This window comes from Eublepharis macularius, chromosome 14 (assembly GCF_028583425.1).
Source record: "Eublepharis macularius isolate TG4126 chromosome 14, MPM_Emac_v1.0, whole genome shotgun sequence".
NCBI classification, from domain to species: Eukaryota; Metazoa; Chordata; class Lepidosauria; order Squamata; family Eublepharidae; genus Eublepharis; species Eublepharis macularius.
Window position 1 is genome coordinate 60,458,808 of NC_072803.1, and position 18,803 is coordinate 60,477,610.

The 18,803-nt window shown below is 45.8% G+C and overlaps 1 protein-coding gene across 2 annotated transcripts in view; it reads right to left on the reverse strand.

The window, feature by feature from the left end:
- ABL1 (ABL proto-oncogene 1, non-receptor tyrosine kinase) overlaps positions 1-18,803 on the reverse strand; it is a 194,332-nt gene that overhangs the window by 25,927 nt on the left and 149,602 nt on the right. For both annotated transcript variants that reach the window (XM_054997578.1, XM_054997579.1), the window contains exons 4-6: positions 10,469-10,741; positions 1,633-1,717; positions 1,073-1,250 (exon numbers count right to left, since the gene is read on the reverse strand). In XM_054997578.1, the coding sequence (XP_054853553.1) occupies positions 1,073-1,250; positions 1,633-1,717; positions 10,469-10,741 (536 nt within the window). The remainder of the gene's footprint in view (positions 1-1,072; positions 1,251-1,632; positions 1,718-10,468; positions 10,742-18,803) is intronic.

The window sequence follows — 18,803 nt, forward strand, 5'->3', positions numbered from 1 at the left end:
GGACAAACTGTGGGGAAATAACTTTATTTTTATATATGCCAACGGTGGCAAGGCCTTTATATGCACAAAGATGGAAAAGTACAGTACTGCCTTCAATAGATGACTGGATTGTGAAAATGATGGAGTTAGCTGAGATGGCTAAGATTAGAGATAAAACACGATCTACATTTATTATGAATTGGAAACCCCTTATTGGCTTCCTGCAAGAAACAACAAAATGAACTGATGATTTGTAGATCTGACTTACAAGAAAATAAATTTGGGAAAATTTAAACAAAAGAGGGGATATATAGAAAAGGTTAAGTACTTATATTAGTAAGACTACAAGTATATTGTTTGTAATGGTGTTGTATGTGTTGTAGAGAAAACTAAAAATGGTTCAACATGTGTGTGTGTGTGTGTGTGTATGTATTTTCTTTTACTTTTCTTTTTTTCCTTTCTTCTTATACAATTTTTTGTTTTTCCTTTTTTTCCCCTTAATGGGATTTTAATCTTTTCCTTAAAATAAAAACCCTTTTTAAAAGGGGAAGGAATGCAGGGTCTCTCCCCTGTCAGTCAGTTTTCTCTGAAATGTCCAGTTCTCCAGCTGTTGTTTTCCTTCTGGTGCTCTTTGCCTGTTTCTATGAGTTTAAAATGGGCTGCTAGGATCACATTTCCGTGGAGGGAGAGGGGAAGCTGCTAACGGCAGGATTTCAGGTGAGATACATCCGCTAACGGAAGGATCCCAGCGCTCCCTTCTTCTCTCTCCCCATCCCCCTGACGCTCTGAAGCGTTATAGGGACTGTGGGAGCTAGGACTGTGCATGGCTGCAGTACAGCCTCTAGCTTGGTTTCCAAGGGGCAGCTGAAAAGCAAGAACTTGCCAAATAGCAGCTTTGCTCATGCGAAAAGTGGCCTCGGCAGAAAAAACAGCCTCCAAGCAAGATGCAGGTCCCCAAGGAGTGCCTGCGCGTTCTGCGAGGCGGCACGTCACAATGCAAAGCTGCAAGGCTCCGTCTGCTAAAACATTATTAATGGGCTGCTAAGCGTGTGTGGGGGAGGAAGGGGCAGGTGCTCCATTCTCTCCCCCTTACCTGTGGATGAAATTCTTCTTCTCCAGGTACTCCATGGCAGAGGAGATCTGGGTTGCCATGTACAGGAGCACCACGGCATTGACCTCCTGCCTGTTGCAGTCACGCAGGTAATCCAGCAGGTTCCCATAGGTCATGAATTCAGTTATGATGTAGAACGGAGGCTCCCGGGTGCACACCCCTGTGGGACAATGAAAGAGGCAGAAAAGCTCTTACCCCGATGTGCTTATAATGATGTGCTTTTGGTCTTCAATTTCTGCTGTTAACAGGAAGCATTTACAACTGTGTTGCAAAGAGTGAGGGAGGGCAGAGAAGGAAACAGTTTCCCCAGAAACTAGTAAAAGATGTCTAAGCTTTAGGTCTCTGACATATTAAATACAAGTTTAAAGGGGGCTCATTAAAAGCCTTGCTCTACTTTTCATAAATTGCTGGCTCCTGCCAGAGTACTGGGACGTCTCTATGTGATGCCTCGGTATGGTAAGCAGCTTATCTGCTTCTTAACATCCCTATCGCAGTGCGGGGCTTTAGTTCAAGTCGCCTTGCTTGGTATTTCTGTCACTTACCCAGTAATTGCACCAAGTTCGGATGCTTGATCTCCTTCATTACTGCCGCCTCTTTCAAGAATTCTTCCACCTCCATGGTGTCCTCCTGCAAAAGGGGGAGAGAAGGAAAGAAAACAGTCAGCAAGGACACTGTCTTCGGCAGGGGGGAGCAGTGTCTGCACATGGATTAGAAAAGGAATCACAGGAAATTAAAGCTGTCCAATCTTGGTAGCCTCCACATGCAGACCCCACCCTAAAGCAACCATGCTGTGTAGGTCAATTTTTTTTTTAAATGGAAGCTTGCTGAGTGACCTTTGGCCAGTCACACACCCCTCTCACAGGGTTGTTAGAATAAAATAGAGAAGGGGAGAATGTTGTTCACCATTTTGTGTTCCTGTTGGGAAGAAAGATGGGGTATAAATGCCATAAATAAATAATTTTAAACGACCAGCTCTCCAGGTTCCAAATGCCTTTTCATGTTCACAGGGCCTGGTGAATCTTTGCAGAGATGGTGTTCCAGAGTATAGGGTCACCACTGAAACAGCTGTGGTTGTCATGTTCACCAGTCTAGCTCTTGCTGCCGTGGCAACTTGGAGCAGGGTCTTAATAAGCACACAATACGTATGTGTATCTTCATGTGGCTGAAGGTGCTCCCTGAGCTATCCTGATATGATTCATACCTGAATAAGATCCAGAGGAGCTAGCCGTATTAGTCTGTAGTTGCAAAACAGTAAAAAGTCCAGTAGCACCTTTAAGACTAACCAACTTTATTGTAGCATGAGCTTTCGAGAACAACAGCTCTCTTTGTCAGATGATATATCAAGGTGCATCTGATGAAGAGAGCTGTGGTTCTTGAAAGCTTCTGCCTCAATAAAGTTGGTTAGTCTTTTTTTTTAAATAAACTTTTTATTAACTTTAAAAAACAACATACAATGCGTAAACAGGAAAACAAATTACACAATATTAAAGTCAACTATAATACAAGAAAAAACAGATAGCTTATAATATACTACCAGTTTTCAAATATAATATTAACAAAGGAAAAAGAAGATTTGCTTAGAGAATTGCAATATACCTAAGCAGAGAAGGAGGTTCTTTACAGTTTGTATGGAACCTAACATATTGCTCAGAAACGCCATGAGACAAACAATAAATGCTTTGGAGGGTGTATATCATTGGTTAATAAGTAGTCAAAGAAAGGGAGCCCTTTTGTCACAAAATCAGTTTCTTTTGGAAAATGCTGAGATATATAAATAGAATCATAAACCTTCTCCTGGATATAATAATCCCAGACTCTGGAAAACCAACTGTCGATAGATGGGATCTTGGGGGACTTCCAGTTAGCTGCCAAAAGGGATTTTCCGGCCATTAGGAGATCATTAATTAATTCTTTCCTAATGCTTGGGATATCCATGTTGTCCCATTGATTTAGAGAAATTAGCTTAATATCAAAGGGTATTTCATAACCTGTTATTTCTTTTATATTCTCTAAAATCTCTATCCAATAGTTTTTAACTAGGGGACAATTCCACCAGCAATGATCGAAAGAACCTATCAAATTACATCTTTTCCAACAATAAGGTGACTGAGTTTGTGAAAATAATGAGAGTCTCTTTGGTGTCAAATAACATCTGTGGATAATTTTATAAGCTTGAATTCTGTTGTTTATTATGCGAGAATCTCTTATATTAGAAGACCAAATTTTTTCCCATTGGTCTGGGGGGAAAGTTGGTTAGTCTTAAAGGCGCTACTGGCCTCTTTACTATTTTATACCTGAATAAGGGGTTCTATCAAACAAGACATCTTGCATATGAATAGAGCTGGCCTGATATTCAGGGCTCTTCCACCTGGTAACCATGACCTTACAGGATCCTCTCTGATTATGAGACACTGACTAAAAACAAGAGGGGGGGGCCATCACCAGCATGCCACACTTGTGAGTCTCCCAGGGGCCTTTGGATATCTGTTGTTGGAAACAAGCTGCTGAACTGTACAGACTTTTGCTTGCCCCTCGCATTCTTCAGAGGTGGTTGTTATCCTGGAACAGCCTATGCTGCCGAGCGGCGCGGAGGGCAATCTCAACTCCCCTCTGTCTGGAGATCAGGGGGCGGGGCCACCAGCCATGTGACCATTTTCAAGAGGTTCCGGAATGCCGTTCCACAGCGTTCCTGCTGAAAAAAAGCCCTGTGTATCACCAAGGAACACATAATACACTAAGTCTGATCCTTGATATATCAAGGTCAATCTTGTCTCTTCTGACCAACAGTGGTCTCCAAGGTCTCAGGCCAAGGTGTCCCACATCACCTACTGCTGGATCCATTTTTAACTGGAAGTGCTGGGAATTGAACTTGGGACACTCTGCATGCAAAGCAGGTGCCACATCACGGAGCCAGGGAATTCCAGGGTATAAACACTCACACTCGCTTACTGACTCCTAAGTCATTTATAAGGTCCCTGCGGTTCTCCAAGGACCTGTGGAATCTGCAAAGAATATCCTTAGCAAAGGATGTGATTGAAGTTGAACACCAGTTCTCACCAGGAGATCTGAGCTCTGAGCTCATTTCTGCCTCATTTTGTCCTTGAAGGTTCAAACAAAGCACGTATTATCCTGAAGTAACTCACTGTGCGAAAGCAGGGGTCAGTTTCAACCAGGGAAATGGCACAGAGGACAAAGAATGAAACCCCCATTCTGTAGTCCTGCAGCCTCAATCCAGATCGGCCTGTCTCCACACACCCCACCCGTGGCTGTTGCTTTTTGCAGTGAAATTACACATCCAGTTCGCAGATCCTCACTGTGATAAGCACTTTGACTCTGAAGAGAGGCTCACAAAAGACTGCTGGAGAACTCTGGCCCTAGTCTCAGCCCAAGAGTGCACTCCAATTTGTTGGACAAAGAACGTGCTGCTGCTTCCCCGCCCCATGGCCTCTTCTTTTCTACTGACAGAAACCACACTACGATGCTATTTACTGAAAGCCATTGCTGCTTGGCACGGTGCCAGCTGAGGAAAAGGGCAGTTCCTGCTCAGTGGGGCAGACGGTCCAAAATAAACTCAGGCTGGATGACCAAGAGGTCATTTCAAAGAAGGGCAGAGGAAGGCCGTCCCTCTACAGACAAGGAAGCCTTTTGTTCCTGGGTTCCCTTCTGTGGAAGAAAAAGTCGCTGGGGCAGCAAAATGTCACCAAGACGAAAGATCATCTACTCGCAGCACTGAGAAACCGGAGCTACAATATTTAGTTGATTAATCAAATTGGTTAAAAAAAACCCTTTTCTTCAGTTAAAAAAAGATGATCCCTATTAGGCAGCTCATTTTTTTAAACTCGAAGGTGCCAGGTGCCGTACTGGAAGAGGCATCCCGAGTTTCTGAAAAGGTGCCCTGCAAATTAGTATCTCATCCCCTCACACACAGGGTCAAAGGACTGGCTCTTCTGAGACGGGGCCTGCACGCAAGCATCATCTCAAAACAAAACAGCTTCATTCCCGGGTGCAAGCCCAATTCAGAGCAGGACTACGGTGTGCCCCCCCCCTATTTCCCCAACCCCTGAAAAAGCCCAAAGAAGCCGCTATTTTCCCAACTGGGGAAACCTACCTTCAGCTATCATTGCACTTTAAGTTTCCCCACAGAGGGGTAAATCATGGCTCCCTGGGGCTGTTTCAGGTAGGAAAAATTGGGGGAGGGGGCAGGGAAGGCTGAAGCCCCTTCTCTCTACATGCCATGGCCCCAATCTGCATTGAGCATGCACACACCTGGATATTTAGTTCCCAGCAGGGACCTCCAGGCACAGAGATGATCCTCGTAATGGCCACAAGGTCTTTAGAACGGGCACACTGGCCTTAGCGGAGGAATAATGCCCTAGAATAGTTGGCTACCATTGGCTAAGTTTATTCGATTCTTGATGGGAGTTAAAGCAGGGAAGAAGGGGAACAGAAGCATTGGGGGTCTGGGAAATGGGGGTGGCAGAGGCTAGAGAAGGAGGCAGCTTGAGGGAAACAGGTCTCTGGCAGGAGAATGGGAAGAGAAGGTGGTTCAGAGGAATAAAGTAAAGGGTGTGCGTGTGTGAAAAAGCTTAGAAAGTATAACCAGGAGCCTGGGCAGAGCAGAGATGCACCCATTGTAAGGGGTACAGAGAGAAAGGGAAATGCTGATACTGAACCAAAATTGCCAGCCAAGTATTGGTTTGTAGGCTAGTGGTTTAAAACAGTTGTGGGCATACATAGAATATGTAGAATGCAAGCTCAGACACTGGGGGCTCTGCAAGGTCATAGAACAGCAGCTTGTAAAGTTTGGGTCTAATTGGAGACTGTCCTCAACAATACGGAGGAAGATTTGCAGAATGCTCCCTTGACTCCTGCTGTTTCAGGCTCTTCAGATATTTCAATAACGTTCTCCATTCTTCTCTCTGCAAACGCAGGACTCTAATGGAAGTCTGGCTTAATGGCACGCAGAGCTTAGCGTTAGAGAAGCACCAAATGGGGGCATCCTGGCCTTCATTTTCCTCTCTGCGGAAACTACTTTGTCAAGCCGGTTCTGAAGTTGCTTGCAACTACTTTGAAACAGGATAATAAATAAGACAGCAGTACAAATCATTCCTCAAGAGCGAAGTCCGTAAGAACCAGTGAGACGGCCTTCTTCCTATTATTATTTTAATGTGTTGATTTTTCTTCCCTAGGAGGGTCAGAGGCAAGGGATGTCCAAAGTGGTTTGCAAACACTTTACTGGCAGGCCAATTACAGTTCTCCAGAGTTTCCCTGAAGAGACAGATGAGAGACTGTCTCCCCCTGCTGGTCTCTAAATATAGATTTGAGGGTATTTAAAGGGGAGGTAAAAAAAAAAATTCCCCACACTTTGAAGAGAGTCATAATCCTGCCCGTCAAAGGCTTCATTGATGGACTTAAGGAAGGTGGATTAGAAAGCTGCTTTCAAGTGTGTTTTTAGCATTCATAGTTTCGTACTTGCTCCTTTTCTTCGCACCGCTCAGAGCGCATCCCCCCACGGAGAGCCCTGCTTGGCGTTATTTTTGCCCTCGCTCCCAGCCATCCTTCATTAAGTATTTATCTGGCGTTTTGAAACTGGCGGTGAAGCGTGTCAAAATACCTGCTTCTGGCTCATGAAAAGCATGAAGGCTCTGCCCTGGAATCCATCAAAACGGATCCAGCATCTGGACGCCCTTGGGATGGGGGAGGGCGCCACAGTTATGGAGGGTGAGGGGGGACCCTTACCCCGAGGTGCACCTCTTCCTGACCACTCCGAAGCTGCAAGGTGCTGGCTCAATCAGGCCATTCTAACACTAACTCGGACCGATGTAAATGCCTAGCTTTGTCGTTACGGTGAGTGGAGCCTTGGTCTGTAAGTGGCACATGCTCTTAAGAGGGGCTGGGCAGACTGCAAAGATCTTTTAAAGAATGCTGGGGAAAGAGAATCAAGAGGGAAAAGCAGAATGACAGAGCCAGCAGAGACTGAAAAAATCAGTTAAATGGTTTCATCACATTTCAGGGGGGGCAGCTGAGAGCCAGTTTGGTGTAGTGGTCAAGAGAGGCAGGACTTTAATCCGGAGAGCCGGGTTTGATTCCTTACTCCTCCGCTTGAAGCCAGCAGTCACAGCTTCTCGGAACTCTCTCAGCTCCACTCACCTCACAGGGTGATTGTCATGAGGATAATAATAACACACTATGTAAACCACTCTGAGCGTGCGTTAAGTTGTCCTGAAGGGCAGTATACAAATAGAATGTTGTTGTTGTTAGTCTGCTGAAGCACAAACACCACAAGAATCTTGTGACTTATTCTCTGTCAAAGAATAAGCTTTCGCTATAAAAGATTTGTTAGTCTATAAGGTACCACAAGATTGCTTTGTGATCTCACCATTTATTGCAACTTCATCCTACCCTTTTTTCAAGGAGCTTGGACTAGCCCCAGGAGGGATAATGTCCAGTTAAGGCCTGCCTCTTAAGCTTTGCTCCCTGTGCCCCTGCCTTCGGAGGTTGAGGCAGGTGGCAACTAGAGACAGGGCATTTTCGACGGTGGCACCTTGCCTTGGGAATGCCCTCCCCCTGGAGGCTCGCTTGGCCCCTGCTTCACTTTCTTTTAGGGGCCAGGCCCAAACACATCGTTTTGCCCAGGCTTTTAATTAGAGGGTTCATCTTATTAGCTCCTTAATGGCCTTCTTGTCTTTTATGGATAAGTTTTCACACTGCTCATGTCCAATGGCTTTTAATATTGTGACATGGTTTGAATTGTAAGCTGCCTTGAGCAGGACTCGGATGAGGCAGCATAATAAGAACCCTAGGTTCACAGAATCAGCGTTGCTGTCAGATGGACGTCTAGCCTCCAAAGAAAGAGTGGTGGGCTCTCCTTCTTCGGAGGCTTTTAAGCAGAGGCTAGATGTCCATCTGACAGCAATGCTGATTCTGTGAACCGGGCAGATCACGAGAGGGAGGGCAGGAAGGGTGACATCAGTGCTTAGTTCTCATGGTGCCTTCTTACATGCCCAGGGTAAGGCTGGTCACCACTTTGGAGTCAGGAAGCAATTTTCCCCAGGCCAGTTTGGCTAGGGATCTTGACGGTGTTTTGCCATCTTCTGGGCATGGAGGAGGGGTCACGGGGGCAGGCAGTTGTGAATTTCCAGCACTGTGCAGGGGGTTGGACTAAATGACCCTGGAGGACCCTTCCAACCCTATGATTCTATGAAATACCTACCTACCTACCTACCTACCTACCTACATAGTAATTTCATTCTCACAATCACCCTGCAAGGGAGGTTTAGAGTGAGAGAATGTGACAGGTCAGGGGGGGTCAATCCAGGGAGTTTTATGGCTAAGAGAGATTTCAAACCAAGCTCTCCTTAGCCGAAGTCGGGCACTCCCTGCAGTGGTTCTTACATAAAACTAGCAACATTATGGGTGGTGATGTGAGGAGAGACTGCACTCCATGTGCATGAATAGGCAATTCCCTGGTATCTCCTGCATGCAAAGCATGGGATCTTCCCCCAGGCCATGACCAAGTATCCGTACAGAGTAGGCCTCTTCTCTTTCTCTCACACCCAACAAAATGGACTTGTGTGTTGTACCCAAATGTAACACTGTAAATCTCCTCATCAAACTGAACGGCAATCACCTGATTATTTGGGAGAAATTAAAGAGAGGTGCTCTGGGATCTAGCAGGGCCAGGGACTTAATGCGCTCCCTACTCCTGAAGGCCTACTCCAGTTGACCTAGCCCTACCCACTCATTTGACCAATCCCACCCCAGTTTCTGTCATGTTTTGGTGATTCTGAAGTGTGACAGTGCATAAAAATTAGAAGAGGCTCTCAGATGTCCAGTTGGGGTTTTAAAAGTGTATCTCTGGCCTGGAAAGGTCGAAGGCCTCTGCAGCAGAAAATTCTGTAATTCCCTCAGAGGAGCAGCAATGAAGAGAAAAGGAGAAAACAATGTGAAAGCCTAAGTATTTATCGTAGGTGGGCTTTCATCTGCCTTTTTGTTAGAGGCACTCACTTGGTCTGGGAAGGTGGTAGGTATATAATCTAGACAAGGCTTAGAAGAGGAGTTAACATGGTAAAAAGTAGCAGGAATCTACAGCAGAGGCCAATTACAGAGAGCTTCAGAGCGTAAGGAGAGCCATGTCGGATCAGAGCAAACGTTCATTTAGTGCCGTGTCTGTTTCTGACGAACAGCAGATCTGGTCCTAGCTCATGAGCAGGGAAAAAAGGGAACAGCACTCTTCTGCTGCTGCTGCTTCTTCCAGCAGCTGGAATTCAGTGGTAGGCTGCGATGAGGAGCCAGCAGGCACCTACACGGACCGGTCTTATCCCTCATCAAAGCCCCTCCTGTTCATCCTCACATCCCATGACAAAAATTCAATTCCACCTTGTATGAAGAAATACTTCCTTTTGTCTGTCCTGATGAAAGAATAAACTACCAACTGGACACCCTCATTTTTTGCACCAAAAGCCAGCCTCCAGTCACCCCATGTTTCTTAGCCAATTCCATACTGCAGTCACAGATTTGCTCTGCTTGAGAAGCACGAAAAGGGAAAAATTCTCCACCTCTAATGCATTATAATCAGCATCGTTAACACTAGGTGTCAGTCTCTCCGTAGGTTAAAAAAAGAAAGGCGTCTTGGAAATCTTTGAGCAAAATTAAACATGAAAGCAACAAGAACGTAAAACGAGGAAGATTAGACTTCAGGGCACAACACATGCATTACGATCCTTCTAGAAGCCACAACACAATCCATCAATACTATGGAGCATCAGTTTCACAGTCCAGGGTTTGTGTGTGTATACACACGTGCATTTTTAACAAATATCAGCTACCGCAAGCAAAGTATCTTCTCTTTCCCTGGGCACAGAAAAAGTGGTTTTCTTTATAGCTGAACAGAACATTATATACATTTCCCTGACAATTCATTCCAAACTTCCTTGAAAAAGATCTCATCTGTTACTGCTTCTCATCTCCACTGTTCCCTGTCAACTACTCTCAATCTCTCTCACACACAAAAGACTTTTGCTTGAGGATATGAACAGCCCTCCCTCTACAAAACAGAAGGATTAGGCCTTTAACTCTTCCATGGTTTTTATACTACTCTTCCTCTAAGGAGGTTAAGGTTGATATACAAAGTTCTCCCCACCACCATTTTATACGCCTTTATCCCATCTTGTTGCTACTAGTCCCACTACAGCTGCGGAAGACTGAGGCAGCTAAGCCATTTCTAGCGTCTGGTACTGAAGAAATATATGTTTAAAAAAAGTTTCCCTAGGGGTTGTAAGGCTCACACAAAATTGCCACCAAACACTGGATACTTTGAAAGGGCAGCTGCATCCAACCAGAAGGACAGGGACTTAAGAGTGGGGTTTTGGAGCCTACCTTCAAGGTCTTCACAGCCACCGTCAGGTTATACTTCTTCCAGACTCCTTCGTAGACCTCCCCATACTGACCCCCTCCCAGCTTATGCTTCATGGTGATGTCGGTTCGCTCAATTTCCCACTTGTCATAGTTTGGGGAGACGCCGTAGATGGTTGGCTTGTTCCGCTTGGGGGCCGGATAGTGGAGAGTGGTGATCAGCCCATCAGCAACCGTCGAGTGGTGGTGGACCAGCTCAGCCAAAGTGTTGAAGCGGCTCTCAGAGGAGACATACAGCTGGGAAGCAACGGCAAAGAAAGAATTCACCATCTGCTCTAAGTTACCCTTTCCTACAAATGCTAGAGGGTTGAGGGCTGCCTGTGTCATCCTTGCAATCATGCTCCTCTTAGTTTGCATTTATATACTACTTGTAGTGTTCAAAGTGCTTTGTGCACACCGTAAGAACTACAGCAGGACAACAGTCACATACAGTGGGTCACTTATCACCATAAGGGCTGAAGATGAGTGAAAGAAAGTTTGCTAAGAACACTTAGCAAGTTTGTAACAGAGGTGAGTTTTGAAGCAGCTGTGATACAGAATGATGACGAAATGAAGTCCTGGGTTCAAATTTCGCCTCTGCCCTGAACTCATTAGACAAGCCGCTCTCTTCTCAACCTATGCTCCCCACCTGTACTATGTGTATAATATATGCGGAGAGTAAAGGCACTACTATCCAGCCACTGCATTTTTGTCCTGCCTCTCCTCCAAGAAGCTCAGGGCAGCATAGATGATTCTTCCCTTTTCTTTTTATCCTCACAACAACCCTCTGGGGTAGAAGTTAGGCTGAAAAAGAGAGAGAGAAACTGGCCCCAGGTCACCCAGCGAGCTTCATGGCAGAGTGGGGATAACAGGAGGAAGCAGCCCCCCATACCTCTTCTCAGATGTGAGCTTTATCCATGTCACAGGCGCAAGAAACCACTCCCCTGCTGGATTCCTGCTGATGCAGAAACAAGGCAAGCCTCTGTGCTACACAGAGTTCCTTCAGGCCTTTATGATCATCCTTCTGGTTAAGGTATCCGCTGTAGGGATTCCTCCAAGCACCACAGTAAAGCTGTAACAGCTTTTTAAAAAACGCAAGTGCCTTCATGCATACTTGAGATGGGGCAGTACCTTTCCAATCTGCCTGATGGAGGTATTTAATTCAACCCCAAAATCACCCCCACATACAGATGCTCTTTTTAAATATAAAAGTCACGTAAGTATTTATGTACACCTGCCCCCAAATCTTGGAACCATAACAGAGGCACATGCTCTGGAGAATCAGATGAAAATCCATCTGGTCTGGTTTGAATAGCTCCAGATCAGGCATGCATTCAACAGGGACTCTCATCTAGATCCCTCACAGATTTTGAACTTCTTTTAAACTCAGAGTCTAATCAACACAAAAGGATAATCCTGAAACTATAAACAATTTTAATTTCAATTGCTAACAAGAATATACTAAAATATCAACAATCTTGGCAAAAGGATTGTAAAGCTGAATTATCAGAGTCTCAATGGAAATATAGTAAAGAGTCCAGTAGTACCTTTAGGACTAACCAACTTTATTGTAGCAAAAACTTTCGAGAACCACAGCAATGTATTGTCGAAGGCTTTCACGGCCGGAGAACGATGGTTGTTGTGGGTTTTCCGGGCTGTATTGCCGTGGTCTTGGCATTGTAGGAACTACAATGCCAAGACCACAGCAATACAGCCCGGAAAACCCACAACAACCAACCACAGCAACCTTCATCAGATGCATCGTCAGCTTTCGAGAACCACAGCTCTGCATCTGATGAAGAGCTGTGGTTCTTGAAAGCTGACGATACATCTGACAAAGAGAGCTGTAGTTCTCAAAAGCTGACAATGCATCTGACAAAGAGAGCTGTGGTTCTCGAAAGCTGACGATGCATCTGACGAAGAGAGCTGTGGCTCTCAAAAGCTTATGCTACAATAAAGTTGGTTAGTCTGAAAGGTGCTACTGGACTCTTTACTATTTTGCAATTACAGATTAACATGGCTAACCTCTGGATCTATGTCAATGGAAAAAGATATGCTGCTTGGAAACTTACACCTCCAAATCTCTAAATATCCAAGCTCAATCTTACAGAATTCTTTTTAGATGAATAGTAAATCCTAATATTTCATCACTTTGTTGGAAGCTTTGTGAAATACAAGGGGCCTTTCTTCACTGCTGGTGGTCTTGCCCAGTGATTAGGAAATTTTGGCATCAAATTTTTAGTCGGATACAAATTATCACAGGTTACGAAGTTCCAAATAATCTAATAACTGTTCTGTTAAATCTTTGGCATGATTCAGAAATACCGAAAATCCACCAAGCTAGCCTCCTCTCTGCAGCCAAGATAGCAAAAGCTTCTGAACGGGAAGAGCCTAAGCCACCGTCTCTAACTAAGTGGCATAACAAGCTATGGGGATATTTGGCACTGGAAAAAAATCTCAGACACCTTGACAGCAACAGAGAATCGCAAACCTTGTTCCAACGTTTCTGAAAAATGGTCTCCTCTAATTGAGAAAATGGCAACCAATATAACTGAACCAAATTACTGTAACAATCATATTCTCCATGAGATATTACTACATTGTTAAATTTTCACTTTGCTTGTTTCTTGTTTTCTTAGCCTAATATAATGGAGAGAAACTCGTTATGTTGTATTGTTATATATTGTATCCTTTTCCTATCATACCTTGAATTTATTGTTATATTTGTGTTGATCTTTAAAATTATTAAGTTTGTATGTATTAAAGTTTAATTAAAAGTTTTTTAAAAAATCCATCTAGTCCAGTGTTACATTTACAACAGCAGCTAGCCAGTCATTGAGACAATGGCCATTCCCTGTTGTCTCACCCCAGCTACCTGGCCTCTCATTGCTTCTATAAATGGAGGTTTCAGTTAGCTGTCTTAGCAAATAGGCATGACCTACCGTGCGTAATACAGTCAGTATACAACTTAGTTGAAGAAACGCTCAATGGCTAGAAGAGGCAGAAACTCCAGGCACATTAAACTCTACCAGGGCTTTTTTTCAGCTGGAACGTGGTGGAACAGAGTTCCAGCACCTCTTGAAAATGGTCACATGGCCGGTGACTCCGTCTCCTGATCTCCAGACATAGGGGAGTTGAGATTGCCCTCCATGCCGCTTGGCGCGGAGGGCAATCTCAACCCCCCTCTGTCTGGAGATCAGGGGGCGGGGCTACCGGCCATGTGACCATTTTTGCCAAGGGTGATTTTAACTTTAAAAAACTCCCCCCTTGTTCCAGCTGACCCAAAGTGACATCATTGTGCGGTCCTGGGAGCGTGCACATAGTTTCTGCGCACACATGTGGTACCGGGGGCACCACTTCCTGCCAGGAGTTGCCCCCTGTGCTGGCAACCCACTGAGTTCCTCCACCTCTTTTCCCAGAAAAAAGGCCCTGCACTCTACCGTGAAAGAAGTTACAACATAGGAATGGGAAGAAAAGCTCGGGGAGGGGGGAACCCATCAGAGGAAAAATGAAGGGATGGCACAAACTGGAACAGATACCCCCACACAATGAGCTGCATTCTCCCGCTGACTCTACAGGAATGCAAGCTGTACATGTTCTAGTCACCCAGTTCCAGGTCACCCAGTTCCAGTCCTTCCTGGAAGCTATCACTTTTCCAGCATGTTAATCAGATCCTGAACCTGAACAACAGAAATCCTGTCCTTTGTAAACTGTGGGGTGTGCGTGTAGGGAGATGGGATTACCAACCTCATCAGCCTGCGGGCTAATCAGACCATGGGGAGACACTGGCCTCTGCCCATGAGGGTCATCAGCATCTTTTCTGAAACTCAGAGCATCAGAACTGCCTTGTTTTTTGCAGGACTTAAAAGGCCCGATTTTCTCTCTGATGCTTTTGAGGTTGTGCCTATTACCTTGGAGGCTGGCTCTCGCTCAGATCAATGGCCTCTAAAGCATTACGTATCTTCCCACTGCATTAAAGCTTTCTAAACAAGGGCAGGGTTTTTTTTTTTTTTAAAAGACAAAAACACATTTGTCTTATGGTCCTGCAGGGACCTGAAGGAGCACCTTTCTAGCCTGCATGCCATCATCTTTTTGTGGGGAGCTACTCAAGACTGAAAATGACAGGAAGAACGTACAGAAAATAGAAAAGTAGTAGAGAGAGGGAGGGATGGCTCAGTCTAGCCTGGTTTTGTCTGCTCTCGGAAGCTAAATGAGTTTGGCCATGGTTAGCACTTGGATGGGAGACCAGCAAGGAAGACCAGGGTTGCAATGCAGCTGACTTAGGTCAACCCCATAAGAGTTTTCAACCCTGGTCAATGACAAACCACTTCTGAGCATCTCTTGCTTGAAAACTCCACAGGGTTGACCTAAGTCAGCTGCAACTTGATGAGCCTTTACACAGAGAGACAGAAAGAGGGCCAGAACTTCTGGCAAAAATGGAAGAAGTGCGTATCTGCTGGCTCCAATCCATCGCAGGCACAAGAATGGCACGACTATAGGCCACGGGATCTCTAAGTAAAGAGGTCATATAGGTCGGAAAGGCAGGTCTATCTGAGACTGGAAGCGCTGACAACCACTGTCACCCTAGACTTCTGCAGCTAAGGCGAAAGGTCTTCCCCCAAGCTCCAACTTGGCTCGCACTCCGCCATACGATGCAGTTCTTGGTTCTTTCTGATTTGGCATAACCATAAACAGTCCCAGGCAAGGGCTGTGTCTTCTCTTGGCAACAGCAGTCTTAGACTTCTTGAATAGTTCCCAAGTCTGATTCTAGAGACCTTTGCCCATCAGGCTACTTACTTTTCCTCTGGCTTCCTCTCTAATCTGCCAGTTTTCTCATCTGCCCACCATTTGATTCCCTCCACTTTGGTCTGCACATTAGATCTTGGCCTGCGATCAATTCAGCCTCTGGAGCGACTCCCCTGTGGATCTACCCGGAGTTTCATCTCAATTCTGGTCCCACTCCTGACAGGATCTGCATCTTCAGCTCTCCTGAGGTTTGGCTGTTTACATCCCAGCTCTGATGCACTGCAAGAGCTAAACATCCAGATCCACACAAAAAGTAGAGCTCCCCTGTGGATTCATTAGTCTAAGCAGCAAAGGCCCAGCAAATGGATTACAACTTGCGAACCAAGCCAAGTGTCTTTGCCAACTGGTCTGCATTAACACGAAATGTCCCATCAGCCTCACTTGAAAAAGTAAAAGCAACATCTGGAAGTCATGCAAACATGATAGGTCCCTCTTATGGTAGCCCAGAGGCTCCACTTCCCAACAACCAGCCACACCATTTCCATTCCCAAACAGCCTGTAAAACACACGCACGCACGCAAACAGCCACTCTCCACAAACCACATCACAATTGGTTTCTGTAACATCCCATTTGCAGCATTTGCATGGCTCTTCAGTGTCTACCCACTGGCTGAGAAATGGAAGGCAAGAAGAAAAATTCATAATAAACATGCAAGCTGATGAACCTTGGTGGCTCCAAATCAAACTAGCCAGCATCATTCTACCGATTCATCACATTCTCTGGGGAATTAATTGCTCACATGCAGAGCAAAACTTGTATAAAGTGAGAACTGTTATGCTGTAGGAACCTCTGGGGAGCACTCTGTATTCTTCTGCGCAGTCTACCCAGAGAGAGACAGAGTGTGTGCCTGCCACGAAGAGCTGGGATACCCACTGTCCAGGGTGGAAGGCTGACTGTGCCTTCCCAACAGCTGAGCTCCCACGTGTAGTACTCTCCTTTTCCCTACAAAAAGGAATGGAAACCATGTCCTTATGAAGAAGGCAACAAAGAGGTATATTCTGAGGTAATCGCTTGATCTGTTCCCCTCCCTGCTGAGCTCAGCTACTGAGAAATCAAGTCCCACCCCACAGTCTCCCTCTTCATTTTGCTATGGAGTGACACAATATTGGGAGCTGGCTTTCGTCTCCATCGATATAAATATGTCATTAAAATACTATTTCATATTAGATAATCAGCCATGACCACTAAATCTCAAGTTTAGGGAAGCCAGGGGAGGGAGATTTGTGGTGTGGAATTTCTAAATTATTCCCGTTTTGCCATTTGTTGGGGGGGGGGGCTGGTTTGTCCCCTCTATAGTTAAGCAGCTGCCACCCCCCAAGCCAATCATCAAAATAATCCAATGGGATCAATGACTAAAAGGAGGGCCCCCCCTGCTAAACAGGAAAACACAAGAGCCCCCAATCACCCCACAGAGGGGAGGGCGCACCCCCAAAGTAGACGGAGGGCAGAGCCTGCACACTGCAGGAGAGAGGGGGCAGCTGCACGCCCTTTCCTAGTCTGTTGGCGGGCTGGAGGGAAGCAAGCAGAAGAAGCCCACTGCCTCAAGGGGAGGGGGGCTGTCCTACAGCAAGCCCCGTTCAACGCCCCCCCCTTCCTGGCAGCTTACATCTAGGGCTGAATGTAAGGGCCAAATAAGAAAGAAGCTAAAAACAGCCCATAGCATTTTATTTCCCTTGCCTGTCACTACGTCGCTTGCTTGCACCAAATCATGGAAGCAGCATAGCAGGCCCACCCACAGATAAGACACATTCAAGGGGGACTCCTCTGTGGTATACGGGGGGGGGGGACCTGACTGTGTAAATTAACCAAATAAAAAACATCCCCGCCCCCAAACTGGCCTGGCGAGGACCGAGGGCAGTCCATGAGGCATGGAATGTTGGCAGCAGCAGAGAGTGAGAGCGGGACCACAAGTGACGCCTGACACAGGTTGGACACTAGTCAGCTTCCCTCAAGTTTTGATGGGAAATGTAGGCATCCTAGTCGTGAAGCTTGGCTCTCCGACTCTGTCCAATGGACTTTTCAACTGTCACTTGTTCAACATTCCCCCAAGCTGCCTACATTTCCCGTCAAAACTTGAGGGAAGCTGACAAGTGTCCAACCTGTGTCAGGCGTCACTTGTGGTCCCGCTCTCAGTTCAGGGAGGAAGGGGAAGGAGGGAGGCGGAGAAATTGTTCTGCTGCAGCTCCAGAGAGGGAGAGGTTTGGACTGAGAGAAGGGCAGGGGGTGCCTCCTAACTCGTTGCTTCCAATGGGATTCCTCATGGACCCCCAACCTGTATACACCTCAGTTAACAGCTGTGGCTGTACAAGTAGTTTGCAAAAGAACAGCCGCCACGAGTCTGTTATAACAAAACAGAAGTCCAGGACCAACTACATTTATTTCAATATGAGCTTTTGTGGGTCACACCCCACTTTGCCTGATAGAAAATTGTGCTGGAAAATTTTATGGAGCAGTTTGGGGGCAGGAGAGTCAAGGCTTGGTGCAAATCATACTATGAGTCTTAGCCAAAGTGTAATTTACGCCAAGCCTTGACCCCCACCCCCACCCCACCCCATAAGGTTTCCCAGTATGATTTTCCATCACATATCAAACTGTCAAAGTTGGCCATGACCCCTGAAAGCTCAATGTGAAATAATTGTTGCTAACATACAAGGAGTACCTTCCATAAAAAGCTGTGGAAGCTGTTCCACAATCTCTCCCCACATTTTTCTTTCAGTGCCATGATGATGTACGAGTTCAGTAGCACCTATAAGACTAACAAAATTTGTGGTAGGGTATGAGCTTTCAAGAGCCACAGCTCACTTCTTCAGATACAGCTAGAATGTGAGACCATCTGTCCTTATATCTTGGACAGCGGAGTGATTACAGAAGCCGAATGATAATAGCAGGCGTGATTGGATAGGGTGGGGTATGGAGAGGGGTAGTGGGTGTGGAGAAATCAGCAATGAGACAGGAAGCCTAGGTCTCGATTTAGTCCAGATGGATGCATAGTCTTGAGCTTCATTATCAGTTGCAATTCAGCAGTCTCTATCATGCCTGCCTCTGTCATTCACCAACTATCATCATTCAGCTTCTGTAATCACTCCACTGACCAAGATATAAAGACAGATGGACTCACATTCTAGCTGTATCTGAAGAAGTGAGCTGTTGCTCACGAAAGCTCCTACCCTGCCACAAATGTTGTTAGTCTAATAGGTGCTACTGGACTTTTTTCTCTTCTCTACAGACTAAGCGAGCTGTGGCTCACGAAAGCTCCTATCCTGCCACAAATGTTGTTAGTCTAATAGGTGCTACTGGACTCTTTTCTCTTCTCTACAGACTAACACCACTACTCATCTTGATCTACACTGATGTACGTTATTCAGCCTAACTTGTGGATTCTGCAGGCAAGCTAACAATACATCTGTCAGAAATGCCCCAAGTGCCCAGACCGTAGGAGTCAAGGGACCCAGCCTTTAGCTCTGCCTGCTCCTTCTCCCCTCCAGCTAAACACAGACAGACTACACACACGGA